Source organism: Natator depressus, chromosome 4 (assembly GCF_965152275.1).
Source record: "Natator depressus isolate rNatDep1 chromosome 4, rNatDep2.hap1, whole genome shotgun sequence".
Classification (NCBI taxonomy): Eukaryota; Metazoa; Chordata; order Testudines; family Cheloniidae; genus Natator; species Natator depressus.
The window spans coordinates 97,595,784-97,613,671 of record NC_134237.1 but is presented as its reverse complement, the minus strand read 5'-3'; the positions used below and the strand labels follow the sequence as shown (position 1 = coordinate 97,613,671).

The following is a 17,888-nucleotide window of genomic DNA, read 5'->3' as shown; positions in this document are numbered from 1 at the left end:
CACATGCTTGGCCTATTTGCATGATGATCCTCAAAGTAAGAGAAGAGAATTAGCTCTGATTCTCTACCTCGGGTCTCATGTATGTCCTGTATGCACTTGTATGCTATTGCCCAATTGCCTGAATTGCTGTAGCCCCCAGTTCTAGCTCGGCTGCAGTCATAGCAGTCCCTACCTGGAAAGTATGGGAACCAGATTTCTGACTGATAACATGAACTTTGTAACTGTAACATATTGTACGTTGTATGGGGCTTTCCATCACCCTAAATAAAGAGGGTCTCCTCTCCAATGGGCACCATTACTGTATAAGTCCTTAGTGCCCTTACAGTGTAAATCCTTGCCTCACCTCCCTCCTGTAGCCATCAGCAGCACATGAACACCCACTTCAGGGAGGCTAGCCCCGCAGTCCCACCCCCTCTGCCCCCATAACCCATCAGAGCCCACACACACACACACTTGGAGAAGCCTTGGCCAAACAGCACTGGGCTGGCAACCAGCCTGCCCTATCCTTGCTGGCTGGCCCTGAGCCCCAGCCCGACCTCCAGGCTGCCGGCCAGCCCCAAGCCACCCCACACTGCCGGCCAGCCCCAAGCCAAGCCCCTGCCAGCTTCGGGGGAGAGGAGGAGAGAGGGCAAAGCCTCTGTGTGGAGCATGGGTGGGGCCATGGCCTGGGTTAGGGGAGGCTTAGAACCCCTGGCCTATGATACCCACTGCCGGTGCCTGTAGCATTATGTACTCACCTTGCCTCCCCCCATCAGTTTTCGAGATCCTCACAGTTAAGATGACTGATTTCTCTTCCCATTGTAAATCCCTCCACTCCAAACCCCTTATAGAAATATCCCTTGCTGACCCACGCACAAATTTGCTTTTTGCCAACTCTAAAAGCTCCAATAATGCTACTAGGAATGCACCCTTGAACAAGGATGCCTCCTATCTTCTTCTATATTTGATTGAGAACTTGCACTAAGTCTCTATGCATTTGAATAGTGGTGTGGTGACATGGATCCTTTCTAGGGTCCATGTCCCAAGACCACTCCACTGAAATCCTCCAAACTAAGAACCTACTACAAGGATCTGGGTAAGCCCCTCATGCTACTTGCAAATATAAGGCCCGAAGGGCAAATGGAGATGGTAGCTGCTGCAAGCCCCCAGGTTACCAGAGACACCATGTATTGAAGCATCTGGTCTGGAATCAGCAATACCATCGCCAGGCTTTCCCTCCTCCTCATATTGCACAAAATTGTTAAAATTCCTGTCATAGGCCCTAAAGTTTCATGGTGATACCTGCGGTGTGGGCGCCTATGGATTTACCCCGCATCTTCTACCATATTTTTGCTTTCCCTTAAAGCTATAGCAGTTGTGGGCTGCATAGGCCCCAAAGCACAGCTTCTAGCCATGTTTAAATTTGTAGATGTTCCAAAAATCACCCACCCTCATTAAAAGTCCAGCAAATGTTATTCAGAGCATCAAGTCTCTAGTGGACATGCTGAGTAGTAAACAGGCCATTATCAGTGTGAACACCGGGTTCCCGTGGTGTCATGCATCCCAACCACCGCATATTAATCAGGATGTCCCATCAACTCCTAGTCTGAATTGCAGCTCTCAGTCTAAATCACTCATTATAGTTAAATCAAACCATGCCTCCAAATGTATTATATGCCCTCCTGATTATATCCAGGCTTCTTCCCAGCAATTGTTCTGAAATGACACCTGTGTGGATTAAAAATCTGCTTCCCAATTTTTCCAGGTTCTAGCCACCCTTGGATGCTTGGCTTGTCCTTGCTTTGCTTGTCCTGTCCCATCTTACTGTTTGTCATAGCTTCCCGGTGGAGCAGTGCTAAAATGTCTATGTATACACCTCTCAATATTGTATCTTCTGTGTTGCAGAACTCCCACTTGGTCTGACACGTCTGCATGATCATATTCTCAACTAACCTCTATGAAACCCTTAAAGTCCTGAGGCCCCCCCCCCACTGGATCCCAGAAGAGTGATCCTATGTCATGAATCAACATTCCCAGTCTGAGCTGGGATCCAATTTTTCTCTCCAACCCCTGAATTAATGACTCTGTGACCTGGCCCAGCTTCTCCCCCTCCAACAAGGAGGTTTATTTTCTTAACAATCAGGAAAGCCTCACTGATAAGTAAGTAACTCATTACTTAGCCTCAGGCTTCAGGGCGATCCATGCCAGGCATCTCTGGCACCCCTACTCCTGGAAGCTTCCCAGTTTCAGTCTGCTCCACTCCTTTCCTGAAGCAACAGCCCTAGGGTTGCTTCCATGAGTCCGAGTCCGAGCCTGAGCCCCTTGCTCCAGGGTCCCCACCACAGGAGCTAGCTGCACTCCAGTATGGCTTTCTATCCTCAGGGCATAGCCTGTCTCCATTCCTCCCCTCCAACTGCCCATTAGCAGCCCTGTATAGGCCCAGGTGTAGCCCAGCCCTCTGGATTGGACTTGCCTGCTCTGGTCCAGGGGAGCTTCACTTGGTCTCTCCATGGGAACAGCTACCCTATGGCAGACTCCAATCCCAAAGTGTGGGGTCTGCTCCATCTGTTTTTCTCCCATATCTCAAACCTGAACCCATGTGGGGTGACTGGGACCACTTCTGCCAAACTCCCCTCTGAGCAAACCTCCAAACTCTGACACAATTGTAAGATAGCATGCAACAGAAGTGAAAAGCTGTTGACCTCTGATGTAGCCACACTAACATCAGCAACCCCAGACCCTCCCCTCAGTATTGTACCCCTTCCCTTCCAAGCCCTGTGGCTAAATCCATTGTGGGTTTCCCACACATGCAAAGAGAATAGGCTATTAGAGTTAAAATACACTGTCTGGAGCTGAAAGGAGAACTACCAAAAATGAGAAGTTTCTGCATCAAAATAGTAAACAGATTGGCTAATTCAGTATCAGTTCTGCTTATCCAAAAAATCCCGCTAACTAGAACATATGGGAATTCCCCTTTTTAATGCATATTTTGCTTTGTTATTGATGTTCTGTAAATAAAAAAGACTTTAATACAATGTATGTAATACATTTTCTAAATATGTGCAAAACTATGTGTAGTCTCTCTGTCTCTCTCTCAGCTAAAAATAATGAAGAGTAATGTAGATTGTTCATTAGTTGCTGAAGGAGATAATTGGCTATAATAAAATAAAATGTGTTTTATAAATGAACAGGCCATTTATCATTTTTCCAAGTAAGGGCAATCTGGTCAATAAAGTGGTAAATTGAAAGAGTAAAGGACTCTTTTGTTCCTGTTATATCTTTGTCAATTCCTAATAGAAAACATGTTACTTTATCAAAATATATAGTAACTTCTTTTCATCAAAAATAAGATACAAAAAAGTGAGCTGTTATGGACTGATATGATCCTTGTAGATTGTAGCAATTTTGAGCATTACCATGTAAAACATTTTTCTTCATAACTTCAGGTATTAACTAATACACAGTAACTAATTAATAGAGATTTCTGAGAAATTTTCTACCTCCTTTGTAAGCAGATCTAGGCCAACCAGAATGCTTAAGTGCAGCAAAGCAAGAAGTATTAAAAGAGGAATATAGGGCCAAATCCTGTAGGCCTTACATAGGAAAGCTTCGTAATGGATGGGGGAAAGGCTCTGATTGACAAAAATGGGCTTTGAATCAGTCCCTTTAGTATGTGCTTAGCGTTTAGCACATGAATAGTTCCATTAAATGCAACTAGTTTGTGAATACATCATGCTGTTCATCTTAGAAAGGAGATAACTAAGGGGGGATATGATAGAGACTATAAAATCATGAATGGTGTGGAGAAACTGAATAGGGAAGTGTTATTTACCCCTTCACATAACACAAAAACCAGGGGTCATCCAATGAAAATAATAATAAAACAAACACAAGGACATACTTTTTCACACAACTCCCAGTCAACCTGTGGAACTTGTTGCCTGGAGAGGTTGTGAAGGCCAAAAATATAAATGGGTTCAAAAAAGAATTAGATAAGTTCATGGAGGATAGGTCCATTAATGGCTATTGACCAAGATGGTCAGGGATGAAACCCCAGACTTTGAGTGTTCCCAACCTGCCAGAAGCGGACATAGAATGGATCACTCAATAATTGCTCTATTCTGTTCATTCCTTCTGAAGCATCTGGTACTGGCCACTGTCAGAAGACAGGATACTGGGCAAAATGGATCATTGGTCTGACTCAGTATGGCCATTATGTTATGTTCTTACTACTTAGTACAGCTAAGATTTCCTCATAACTAAAAATCCAGTGATAGTCCTAAGAAAGAACTTTCTTTTATATTTTATTTAATACAAGCAAGAAATTCTGTAAGACCATAACTCCAGAACATGCCAGGCACAAAATTATTTGTAGACATATTTCAGCCTTAAAAAGCATGATGCTACAAAACTTCATTACATCCAACCCACTCATCATTTCCATTATTTTCAATTATGACTAGTATTAAAGGGAACACAGCTCCAGAAAAAAATTCACCCGGAACATCTGAACATGAAATAATTAGAACAGTAGAATTACTATGAATATTTTCTTCTCCTGCCCTTTCATAATAGGCAAACTATATAAGAACACTTTTTACACAATGATTTCACTAATAGAAGTGGAAATAATAATTTCTACATGTATTGCATGTATTTGTGGGTACACAATCAAATACTATGAGCAAGATAGTGATTTGGTTAACACAGGGTCATTCCATAGTAAATCAGTTGAGTTTCTTACACATCTAGTTGCATTATAAGCAAAATTAACACAGATAAAATCCAAGAATTGGTAAATTATCTTGCAGTCTACACCACAATCACTTCAGTGGACACTGGCAGGTTACTGTTAATAGTTGCCTTAAGGTTAGCCCAGAAAAGGCCATGCTTGCTTTTCTCCTTTGGCCACTCCAGGTATGTTCTCTTTGCCATGAGAGCTTTCAGCTTGTGATATCTGGCAGGAATGAGATACTGCGGGATTGGTTCCAGTAAAATGAGGATTAAGCTATTGGAACTTTCACTAAATAATTTGTGATGGGCAAAGTAAAGCTCATAGTGGCACCATTCACTCTGGACAAAATTGGGAGACAAAACAAAGATTGATTTGTGGCTTTTCTCAATGCAGTTGATAATGTTCTCAATGATGCTTTTGCCAGGAATGAAGTTCCTCTCATGCAGACAGATCTGTACAGACCCATCTTCCTTCTCCAGATTTGGGATCAGATGATTCTTCACCCAGAAGGAATCCCGTTCGCTGTATGAAATAAAAGCATGAAACTGTAAAATGCTTTGCAGATCTTCGGGGTGACTGTTCCAAACCCGACGTTTTGTTTGTGTCCACTGCCACATCATCTTCAAATACCACATTATATCAAAATAAATACACAGAAAGGATGTCACAGCCACTACCACCACTGTGACAACTAGAGCTATAACAAGCAAGAGAGTTGTATTGCAAGATAGTTCAGACAACTGAAAGTCCTTTAGCTGGGTTCCCTTTAAGTCATCCGGATATTCACACACATAAGACTCTGGCCAGCCAACCAACCTTCCGCCTGATTTTTTTTCCAAATTAACAAAGTCTCGTAGTTCACAAGAACATTGGAATGGATTGTGCCCTCCTCTGAGCGCTCTGATATTTTGACAGCTGTGGAAAAAGTCAGATGATGGGCTGAGAACTGAATTCTCTTCTATATTCAGTAATTCCAGACCCCTAAAATGACTACACCCAGGCAGCTCAGTTAACCTGTTAAATGCAATGTTTAGCTCTTTCAAAGCTTTCAGTTCAGTAATGTCTTTGGGGACAGTTCTGATTTGGTTATTTTGTAGATCGAGTATTTGGACACTGATTGGCAAACATCCAAAAACTGAGTCTGTCAATTTGTTTGAGGACAAATTCAGTTTAGCTAACGTTCCAACCCAGTGGCAGTGGTTCTCATTTTCATCATAATACAACAAGTTCCTACTTATGTCCAAGTGTTTCAGTGATTTCATTTTACTCGTCATGGAGCTCACCTTGGAAAGTTTTTTTAATTGATTCCTCTGTAGAATAAGTGTTTCCAGGAGATCTAATTTATTACAGCCTTGAAAAACCATATCTGTCAAATCATTGTTTGAAAAGCTTAAAAAGCGAAATTGACTTCGTTCCGAAGGGCAAAGCATATGTATTATCTTCGAATCAGATATAGTCAAGGCTGTAATGTTCATCTCTGAAAATATGCGGTATAGGTCATCCTGTGAAAAATAGAATACTTCAATGGAAACATTCGTTATTATCAGTGCTTTCATGGAAGTACCAGTGTAGTTGAAGGATTGCTTTTTAATATCTGACAACAGTTTCATCTCGAAGATATTGAAATATTCAATGGATGTATGCCACACAATCTGAAGAATTCTAATAAAGTTTTTCCAGGACGTTGTAATATTGTTCAGAGTAAGATTTTGTAATCCTGAGGTTTTGTTGAATTTTGACAATAATTGTATTAAATCACTGATTCCATTCTCTGGGATATTTGACAGTACTAAACTGTCCGAAGTATTGTGTACCACATCCCAACTGGAATGGTTTATTCTGTTATCTGCTGATGCAAACTGAAGCCTCTTTGTGTGTGAGAGCGGCAGGCTCGTGGTTTCATAATCAGAATGGTCTTCTAGTAAGCTGCTGGAATAGTTTGCAATAAATTCATTTTCATCAGATGGCTTGATATTGTTCCAGAGAGTTATTGTGAAGACACAACTACAAAGGAGAAAGTTTGTAAAGGATCTTCTGCTTTCTGCCATGTTGTTTTGTTATTCTTTATAGATGCTCGTTGCCCTTCTTCAGCATTTCTCCATACTGGTTCTAATCCTATAAAAAATTTACATTAAATCACTATTAGTAATGACTAAGTGAGTGTCCAATATAAGAGTTAGGGTCTAATTCTGGAAGGGGCTGAGTGTCCTTCTCTCCAGCTGATTTTAACAGCAATGGAGTGCACTCTGCCATTCAGTAGAGGCAACGCACATTGATGTTCATTCATGTCTGTTTAAGGGGGAAAACACACAATTACTACTTTTTAAACTCTTACTTTTTAAAAAATTAATATAATTATTGTAAAATGTGTCCGACTGACAGTTCAGGAGACTGAAATCTACTGTTTATGCACGAGCAGGGACAATGCAAGCTTCCCCAGACCGTACAAAATGCACCTCACTTTTGAACTAAAGGGACTAACCCTAGGAATAAGAGTTTCCGTGGTCATCCAGTCCTTGGATTCTTTCCTGAGGCTGCCAACAAGGAAATTAATTAATCTCAGTAGATAGAGGTTTTGTCACATAAACTTCTGTCCAGTAGGAACTGGATTGAGACCAACAACTAATTCATTTTACATAACCTGTCAAAGAGCTATCAGAAAGCAATACCTGTCTGTCACTGCCACCCTAGGCTGGAGGGAAAAGACTAGCTGGAGGGGAAAGGTCTCAGAGGAGAATAGGCTCTATCCCATTCCCAGTCTCACAAACCCTCCTTGAAATTATAGTTTATTACAGGGGTTCTCAACCTTTTTCTTTCTGAGCCCCACATGCTATAAAAACTCCATGGCCCACCTGTGCCACAACAATTATGCCAGCATTAGGGGGCAGCAAGCAGGGCAATTGCCCGGGGCCCCATGCCACAGTGGGCCCAGAGAAGATAAGTTGCTCAGGTTTCGGCTTCAGCCCCGGGTAGTGGGGCTTGGCGCCCCGGGCCCCAGCAAGTCTAATGCCAGCCCTGCTTGGCGGACCCCCGAAGCTTGCTCGAGGACCCCCAGAGGGCCCTGGACTCCGGGTTGAGAACCACTGCTTTATTAGAAGTAACATACTGACATTCCTTGCCAAACCTTTACTTATGTTAACAATTTTTAGCAGGTCACTAAGTAACAGAGGATCAACTCATTGACTTACAACACCTTTTTAAAAAAGTATGTTGAACCAGAATGAGAAACAAATTAGAAATCTTGGGGCTAAGAGGTGCAGCATTTTCACCTCCAGAGACCTAGGTTCAGGTTTTGGCTTAGGTGTCAAATTAAATTTAGTTTGCTTTTATCATGGTAGTCCCCAGTGGATACCTGGGCCTGGGCAGAGAATGGCAGTATAAATGCAATCCTCAGCATGGCATGAGACTGCATTAGCTATCTGTTCCCATATTAGGACTTACTCCAGCTACTAGGCATGAGTAACTTGGCTGCTCTGTACTACAGCTCAACAGGACTGGGCAAAGTAGCATTCACTGCCCCAACTTTCTTACTTTGTGCTTGTATGGACAACACTCTTTCTGTGTTGTGCAGGATCAAACCTTAAGTGAAATGCCCCCCCATTCATGTAAGTGATGCTACAGCACAGCTGAATAAGGCCCTGAAATATACATTACCATCTTTCTTTCCCTGCCCTTATTGCCCACAACATAATTTCAGCCATGTTTTATAGGTAAGTACCAGCTGAAAGGAGGCTATACATTTTCCAGCTGCTTTATTAAAATAAATCCTCCTTTATTCCTGAATGTTGATCATTAGAGTCAAATTATTTACATATACATTCGTACATTCTTTGTCCACTTTCTCATGCCGAGAGTTTCTTTTCGAGTCAGAATGCTCTGTAGTACAATGAAATTGATATGAGTTAAAACATGTCTGTGATCTTTAGGGTCTATAATTAATTGAGAACTAACATTTGACAGAGCCGTGGTCAAGGCAATTTTCATTCTGAATGATCCCAAAGCACTTAAACTTGATAAGCAGAGCATCAATAAAATGCAATCACCTCCTACCTGGTAGGTGCAGCCAGATAGGCAACCCATATGTGTGGTAGTGGTGAGGAATTTAAGCCAAGTTCACAGGGGCAAATATCTACTGTGTTTAAAGTTCGATAGGATCCTTATTATACACGGAGAACAGACAAAATCTTGATTTTTAAGGTCTCATCCAAAAGACCACTCACCACCCACCCAAAGTAAATTGAATAAAACCAATGTTAACTGGTGACTGACACAGCTGACAGTAGGCAGGCAGCTAGCTAAACCCGGCGGAATGCAGGCAGAGAGAAACTAAAAGCAAACTTTGCTACTGTTTTCTGAAAGAGACAAGCTTTCAAGCTCCAAACCACACAGCTCAAAAGCTTGTCTCTTTCACCAACAGAAGTTGGTCCCATAAAAGATATTACCTCATCCACCTTATCTTGCTCAACAACAACAAGGAGTCCAGTGGCACCTTAAAGACTAACAGATTTATTTGGGCATAAGTATTCGTGGGTAAAAACCTCACTTCTTCAGATGCATGGAGAAGAAGTGGGTTTTTTACCCATGAAAGCTTATGCCCAAATAAATCTGTTAGTCTTTAAGGTGCCACCGGACTCCTCATTGTTTTTGTGGATACAGATTAACACAGCTACCCCTCTGATACTTGTCTTGCTCATATCCTGGGACCAACACAGGCACAACGCTGCAAACTGTTGTTTCCTCCACACATGAACTCCAGGCACTCCTGAAATCATGGATTCTTGTCATAATTGAAATACATTTTAAATATTTAAGATTAGAACTCTCTATTAACACACAAAATATATGGAATATATTGAAAAGTAATTTAAGCATGGCCATATATTTTGTAAGATACCATTATAAGACACAAACCTGATGTAAAAATATATAATTGATACAGGTAAAATATATTGTTGCTTTGTCTCCAATCCTGAAAACACACACATGCACAAAAATGGATTTAGTTGAATTGGTGCAAACCTCTTGGGTAGACACAGTGATACCAGTATAAAGGTGTTTATATTGCTATAATTTCTTTCAGTGAATTTACTGAACTCAAATGAGGCTACGCTTGTCATTCACACACAGACTAGAAAGCAAATAATAAACTTTAGTTCATAAACGATTTACAAAACATGTCTCATTTTCTGAATAAGATGCAGAGTACACAACACTTTAAGTTAATCAGAGGTCTATTTAAAACAAACATAAATTAATAGTTCTTTCTTACCAGGAAGTCTTGCTGCGCAAATAAGCAGAAAAATTATACAGGAAAAGACAAAAAACAAACTTCCTGTAAAACGGCTCATTTGGATAACAACATTTAACAACACTCAAACCTTCCAAAAGTTGTTTGTGCCATCTACTGACTCCTTATGAAATTACACATTTTTTCCACAAATTTATATTTTTCCAGACATTATTGATATAACTTTTTGCTCATTTAATTATATTATTGAACTGCATGGTTTCATGCTTTGCAATAGCCTAAATAGGATAAATTCCTTAATCCTCATTTCAGCTGATCCATCAATTGCTTTCCCTTTCTATTGAATTTGTTTTAAAATAAATTAAATATTTCTTCTGTTGAACAAGTTTTATATTGACACCCAAATATCTTCTCCTGCAACTAAATAATAATCTAAGTCAAAAAGCATGATTCTAATTCTGGTTTTGAGCATTTTGTCATTTTAGTTGAAATAGTTTAGTTGTAAGTTCCTGCCACTGAATGCATCCGATGAAGTGAGCTGTAGCTCACGAAAGCTCATGCTCAAATAAATTTGTTAGTCTCTAAGGCGCCACAAGTACTCCTTTTCTTTTTGCGAATACAGACTAACACGGTTGCTACTCTGAAACCTGTCATAAAATGGTTTCTAAAAGTACTTTCTGTAACTATGTCCCATTTAAATTGCATATTGGTCTGAAAGGGAGAATGATAGATCTCTTTTACTTTAAAGGCAACAGTGCTAGCTACATTGAAGTCAAGATAAAAATAGGCCTATTATTATATTGTCACCCCTCTGTCAAGTGGTACAGATGCTGAGGCCCTGCAAGTCAGAATAATCAATGACATGGAGTCTGTGTAGATTCTAAGTATAACTAGTTTATTTACATGATACACAACAGTCCGTGAACAGAGGTGGTCACAAACAGCACACAGGAAAACCCATCTTTCTGAAACCTAAGCACAAGCTCACATGCCCAGCTCCAGCGAAGCAACTCTACACAAGAAATTGACTCTGTTGGAGAGATTAAGGCAAAGAACAAACTCTCATGCTGTTTTTCACAGCTCCCACGAAGAACCTATATGGCAAAACTAATTGTAACTCTGACAACCAGGATCTGTCAGCAAGCAGGATTGAACCTGGGATCTCTGGAGCTAAATGCATGATCCTTTATCGTGTGAGGTAAAAGCCACCTGCCTTTTAATTAAGGATGTAGCAGACTCATTAATTGCTAAGTGGTCTAGGTGCCACTGCAGGGGGACAGATCACCATTCCCATCAGGCATGGATTACATAATAACACAGCTTTTCTTCAAAGATTATACACTTCTTGCATGCTAAAACCAACAACAAAAACCTGTAAGACTATGACTTGTAAGACAGTGCCACTTGATGATTTGTGATATCTTAATTTTAAAAATTCCATAACACCATCAAAAACAGTCCCTGAGAACTTTACTTTCCTTGAGATCTAATTCAGAGACTAGATCTACCACCCTAACTCATATAGACTAGCACTTACTTAGTAAGTCATCCCACTGAAATCACTGGGCTTTTTCCACATCCTTCTAGTTTAGGGTGCCACAAGACAATGACCTGACATAATGACTCATGATGCAACATTGGTATAGCCCAGGAAGTCAAAGAAACAACCTTAAAAGTGGCTGGTTTTGGCTTAAACATCATTAGTCATGTTTTATTTCTGAAATTTAAGTCAAGCCTGGTTTGATAAATGAAGGGGGAGAGCTACCTTTTATGGACACCCAGCCAGCCAGTTAGCTATAAAGTCCCTCTTGGTGGCTGCTTGCTTTACCTGTAAAGGGTTAAAAAGTCCCTCAGGTAAAGAAAAGGGAGTGGACCCCTGACCAAAAGAGCCAATAGGAAGGCTAGAACTTTTTAAAATGGGAAAAATCTTTCCCTTTGTCTCTCTGTTGTTCTCTATGGGCTGAAGAGACAGGGGCAGCTGGAAAGCTGTCTAACGTTTGGACCAGGTATGAAAATTCATCATCCATACCTAGAAGGATTCATTGGGACAGGGAATGTTTAGATAGACACGATTAGGTTTATTTCTTTTATTTTCTGTAAGGCTTGTGGACTCCTCTGTGCTAACCCCAGATGCTTTTGTTTGCTTGTAACCTTTAAGCTGAACCCCCCAAAAAGCTATTTTGGGTGCTTAATTTTTGGAATTGCTCTTTTAAAATCTAGCAAAAGCCCAAGTTCCAGATGTATAGTATTTTTTTGTTTTTGTTTTAATAAAATTTACCTTTTCTAAGAACCTAATTGGTTTTGTGTCTTAAAAGGTCTGTGCATATGTTTTTCAATTAGCTGGTGGCAACAGCTGGGTTTCCCTTTTGTTTGTTTTCTTTCTCGGCTTCCCCGAGGGAGGGGTGGCAAAGCCGAGGGGCCTCAGGGAAAACTTCCCAAGTGAGTTTTTCCAGGATTTGCAAAAGGCAGTTTTTCACTTGGGTGGTGGAAGCATTTACTGAGCCAAGGTCAGAGAAAAGCTGTAACCTTCAGGATTTAATACAAGCCCGAAGTGGCAAGTATTAATTTTTTTAAATCCTTGCGGGCCCCCACCTTCTGCATGCCATTTTAGGGGGTTCAGCTACCACTACCCCAGCCGTGTTGTTTGACTCCTTCAATGGAGATGAAGGCAACACGGAAGCAGGTTTTGGGGACGAGAAAGATGATGATGATGAGGTTGTAGATAGCTCACAAAAAGCAAGCGGAGAAACCGGTTTTCCCGACAGCCGGGAACTGTTTCTCACCCTGGACCTGGAGCCAGTACCCCCCCGAACCCACCCAAGGCTGCCTCCCGGACCCGCCAGGCAGAGAAGGGACCTCTGGTGAGTGTACCTTTTAAAATAGTATACATGGTTTAAAAGCAAGGGTGTTTAATGATTAATTTGCCCTGGCATTCATGGCTCTCCTGGATGTACTCCCAAAGCCTTTGCAAAAGGTTTCTGGGGAGGGCAGCCTTATTCTGTCCACCATGGTTGGACACTTTACCACTCCAGGCCAGTAGCACGTACTCGGGAATCGTAGAACAACGCATTGCAGTGTATGTTTGCTGGCATTCAAACAACATCCGTTCTTTATCTCTCTGTGTTATCCTCAGGAGAGTGATATCATTCATGGTCACCTGGTTGAAATAGGGTGCTTTTCTTAAGGGGACATTCAGAGGTGCCCGTTCCTGCTGGGCTGTTTGCCTGTAGCTGAACAGAAATGTTCCCCGCTGTTAGTCATGGGGAGGGATGAGGGGCTAGCCCCGCAGTGGAGGGAGGCAAAATGCGACCTTGGAACGAAAGCACATGTGCTATGTATGTAATGTTAACAGCAAGGTTTACCATGAAAGAGTGTACCCATTGTTCTATAAAATGTGTCTTTTTAAATACCACTGTCCCTTTTTTTTCTCCACCAGCTGCATGTGTTTCAAGGATCACAGGATCTTCTCCTTCCCAGAGGCTAGCAAAGATTAGAAGGCGAAAAAAACGCACTCGCAATGAAATGTTCTCTGAGCTCATGCTGTCCTCCCACACTGATAGAGCACAGACGAATGCGTGGAGGCAGGCAATGTCAGAGTGCAGGAAAGCACAAAATGACCGGGAGGAGAGGTGGCGGGCTAAAGAGAGTAAGTGGCGGGCTGAAGAGAGGGCTGAAGCTGAAAAGTGGCGGCAGCGTGATGAGAGGAGGCAGGATTCAATGCTGAGGCTGCTGGAGGATCAAACTAATTTGCTCCAGCATATGGCGTTGCAAGCTTCCACAGGGCTATTGCCACTCGCTTCTCAACTGTGAGGGCTGCTCTCATCTTGGTATTCTTGCGCCTCAGGGCAGGGGAAAGCAAGTCACAATGTTCCATGAAAGTGCCCTTACATATGTGAAAGTTTCACAGCCACTGGGAATCGTCCCAGACCTGCAACACTATGTGGTCCCACCAGTCTGTGCTTGTTTCTTGAGCCCAGAATCGGCGTTCCACCACATGAACCTGCCCCATTAGCACCATGATGCCCACATTGCCAGGGCCCGTGCTTTGAGAGAAGTCTGTGTCCATGTCCTCTTCACTCTCGTCACCGCGCTGACGTCGCCTACTCGCCCGGTTTCGCTTTGCCAGGTTCTGTTGCTGCATATACTGCTGGATAATGCGTGTGGTGATCTGAGTGGGCTCCATGCTTGCGGTGGTATGGCGTCTGCACAGAAAAAAGGCGCGGAACGATTGTCTGCCGTTGCTCTGACGGAGGGAGGGGCGACTGACGACATGGCTTACAGGGAATTAAAATCAACAAAGGGGGTAGCTTTGCGAGAAACAGAATGGCCCCCTCAAGGATAGAACTCAAAACCTCAAGGATAGAACTCAAAACTGGGTTTAGCAGGCCGTTGATTTCACAAAGGGAGGGAGGGAGGAGAAAATGAATACAAAACAAATCTGGTCTATTTCTTGTTTTGAGCCATTTCATCTATCTTTATACATCTAGCTGGCAGCAGACCGTGCAGTACGACCGCTAGCCATCGTCATCTCCTGGGTGCTCGGCAGAAGACGGTGCAGTATGACTGCTGGCCATCGTCTTCTGCTGGCTGCAGATTAAAAGACACTGCCAGTAAGACTGAATCGCCATGAAATGAAACCCTAAAAGGGAAATGACCTGGCTGAGTCACTCCCATGTTTGCCCAGGTGCCCCTGACCTCATTGAGGTCAGTTAAAAGAGCACCCTGGACTACGTCGACGATGGCTACCAATCATACTGCACTGTCTGCTGCCAAAAGGCAATAAACTGCTGCTGTGTAGCAATGCAGTATCACGTCTGCCAGCAGCCAGGAGACATACGGTGACGGTTAGCTGAGCGGGCTCCATGCTTGCCGAGGTATGGCGTCTGCACAGGTAACTCAAGAAAAAAGGCGCAAAACAATTGTCTGCCCTTGCTTTCACGGAGGGAGGGAGGGAAGGGGGGCCTGACGATATGTACCCAGAACCACCCGCAACAATGTGTTAGCCCCATCAGGCACTGGGATTTCTACCCAGAATTCAAATGGGCGGCAGAGACTGCGGGAACTGTGGGATAGCTACCCACAGTGCAATGCTCCGGAAGTCGATGCTTGCCTCGGTACTGTGGACACACTCTGCCGACTACATGCACTTAGAGCATTTGTGTGGGGACACACACAGTCGACTGTATAAAAACGCTTTCTACAGAACTGACTTCTATAAATTCGACCTAATTTCATAGTGTAGACAAGGCCTAAATGGCCTAAGAACCAGCTATATCCAAACCACATCATCATCTATCCTCTGTCATGGCAATTATGGCCATCTGTAAAGACTGTGCTCTCTGATAAACTTCAGGAGGTAGGCAACATCCAAAAGTCTTGTTATAAAATGTCTATTGCCCTAGTGAACATGGTGCATAATACACTTTACTTAATCTGAAGGGGACGGTCATATATCAGAGCGGTTACGGTGAGGTAGCCCTGTGATTATAAGGCCAAACTGGCTGGCCATTGACACTGTTTGAATTCAGTACTCATACCTATATATTATCTGATTAACATATTGTAAATAAAAGTATAAATTAGAAAAGCGAAACAAGCACATTCTCATGAGTGCTAATGCACTGTTAACCATTATACTTCACCATGCTCATACATAGGTGCAACCATTTGCTGGAGCATGAGTAGGGAGGGTATGTCCTCCCAAGCCAGAACTACCTTGTTATGTCCCACTGAGGGCAGCAGCAGCACTAATGCACCTCTTGCACCCAGTACCTTCTCAACATTTTTTTTAAAATTTTGCAGCACTGAATTCATTCATTTCTTAAAGAGCAAGTACCATTCCTAGAAACCATAAAGTGCACATTAAAGAGACACTCAGGTCAAATCTAGCCCCAAATTTAGATTTAGAACAAACTTTTATTAAACTGAGACCAAAAGAAATGTTTCCATGACTTTCTGTTTACAGTTAATTTTCTGTGTGAACTACTTTTGAAAGAACTAAATATTCCTATGCATTGTTTGCAACCCAGACATTTCAGCATTGCACTAATTCATAAGAAACAATAAGTGGAATTAACTACTGTATTTTTATCAACTAAGGTGAGAAATGCAAAATCAAAATTTAAAACCATAACTACAGAAAAATAAATTCAGTTAAAGAAATCTCTATGCTTAAGAAAATAAATCATTACACTTAACAGCAGGACATATATCATTGGCTTATTCATTTCCAATACACATTCATCCTAGCTAAAAAATTTATATGTTTGTTTGTACGTTTCTGATCCACGCACAGGCTTCTACAGAGTTTGTAAAACTGGCACTCTAAGACTAGCTTCCTTGTCAGTCCGAAACTCCACCATCCATCAAGAGTAAAATAGATCTCCAGTTACTGAGCTTCACTTATCTTCTTCAGCTCATGTCAAAAGAGTTTTTTTTTTTAATTCCACCAAATCCACTACAAAGCAGAGGACAAGCCTCTGTATTTTTCAAGATTTAATTGTCAATATATACTATATGTCAAAAATCAATAAAAACATATAAAATATGTTGGTAATAATCATTGGTCTGCACTGATTTTTCTATCCTTATTAAAAATGCCCTGGAAATATATTTACTCAATATTTATTCTGGTCTCACCTACCTTAAAATGGGAACTTCAGAGTACTTTCCTTAATAAATTTATTGAAAAGTTGTTTGGTTTTAATGGTGCTTCTATGAGCACCACAACGTATTTGGGGGTACTGAGATACTTTTCTGTTCGTAAAATTCCTTAATGAATCGTAACGTATTTCTTTATGCTCCTATAGCAACACTACACAAGAGTAACTATTTTTCTTTTTCTCCAGCAGAGGAAGAACAACAAAAGTGGCAAAAAGCTCTGATGATTCTACACACTAACTTTCCATAGAATGAAACTGAAGAGTCCTGCCCTACAATAAAATGAGGAAGGAAGTGGAGGAATAAGGAGACAAGAACCACAAGTTGTTTGGCAAGAGCCTGCAATCAACTTTCTCTTAGTCAAAAGATGATGCAGAACTTGTTTCACAACATTATTGGTACCCAAAGTGAACAGTAACTTCCTGGAAATTAGTATGAACAATTCTGAATTTTTTTTTAACATCCTGGTTCACTCAATGCAGAGATTGAAAAAAAATAACTAGGGCTCCCAGCCTTGCAAATACTCATGTATTATACTGCAAATACTCCTGCAAGTACTCAACATACTTAACTTTATGCACATAGGTAGTCACATTTATTTCACTGAAGGATCAGAAAAAGCAGAAACAAAAAGCAAGAAATTGCAATCTACCAATTTTTTTTGATACTGAAAGATGATGCATTTAGCTAATATTGTGTAATTTGTCCAGTGGTGTACAGCTGATACTGTATGAGGGTGTCATCACTGCCTCAAAAAACATATGAGAATTAATCAGTAAACACAAGGGTCTGACAGAAGCTGTTTCCCAGCTCCTACTCTGTCATAACTCCATTGTGTTGACAGCTCTACAAGGCTTCCACACATTTCTCCTCCTCACTTTGATTTCAATTTTCTACAAGGAATTTAATAATTAACTGGGGCTTAGAGGTGCTACCACAAACAAAAATATAGATAAGAATAATTGAAAATATTGGCAAGTATACATTTGGCCCTGTTGGAGAGGGGCATCGATACACATGACATTTTTGGTGCCATACCATGACCTACACAGTCCTGTCATGTAACATCTGGTGCCAGCATAAACATTAAAACATAATTACAGGTATGAAAAACAGCTTGTTAAGGCTATTTATTTATTTTTACATTTTGGTACATTTCTCAAAGTAGAAGAAATATGCACTGTGATAAATCCATTTGTTTTAACAAGGAGAACTGTGTTAGCCTGAGTCCCACTCAGTTCAAGCCTTTGCTTTTTCCTCTGAGTT

The 17,888-nt window shown here is 41.5% G+C and overlaps 1 protein-coding gene and 1 long non-coding RNA gene across 3 annotated transcripts; one reads left to right on the top strand and one right to left on the bottom strand.

The window, feature by feature from the left end:
* Window positions 1–4,281: 4,281 nt before the first annotated feature.
* Window positions 4,282–16,743, bottom strand: LOC141986715 (toll-like receptor 1). 2 transcript variants are annotated; one of them, XM_074951547.1, is made up of 2 exons: window positions 16,606–16,743; window positions 4,282–6,829 (listed from the first exon to the last, which is right to left on the bottom strand). In XM_074951547.1, exon 2 carries the CDS (start codon window positions 6,760–6,762, stop codon window positions 4,792–4,794), a length of 1,971 nt encoding a protein of 656 aa, XP_074807648.1. In that variant the 5' UTR covers window positions 6,763–6,829; window positions 16,606–16,743; the 3' UTR covers window positions 4,282–4,791. The 2 variants fall into 2 exon arrangements, with proteins under 2 accessions (XP_074807648.1, XP_074807647.1); XM_074951546.1 differs by lacking the exon at window positions 16,606–16,743 and adding an exon at window positions 9,984–10,085.
* On the top strand, window positions 11,902–17,666 carry LOC141986719 (uncharacterized). Its single transcript, XR_012639352.1, has 3 exons — window positions 11,902–11,968; window positions 13,399–13,608; window positions 16,811–17,666. It is a non-coding gene; the product is annotated as an uncharacterized LOC141986719 (long non-coding RNA).
* Window positions 17,667–17,888: the final 222 nt, after the last annotated feature.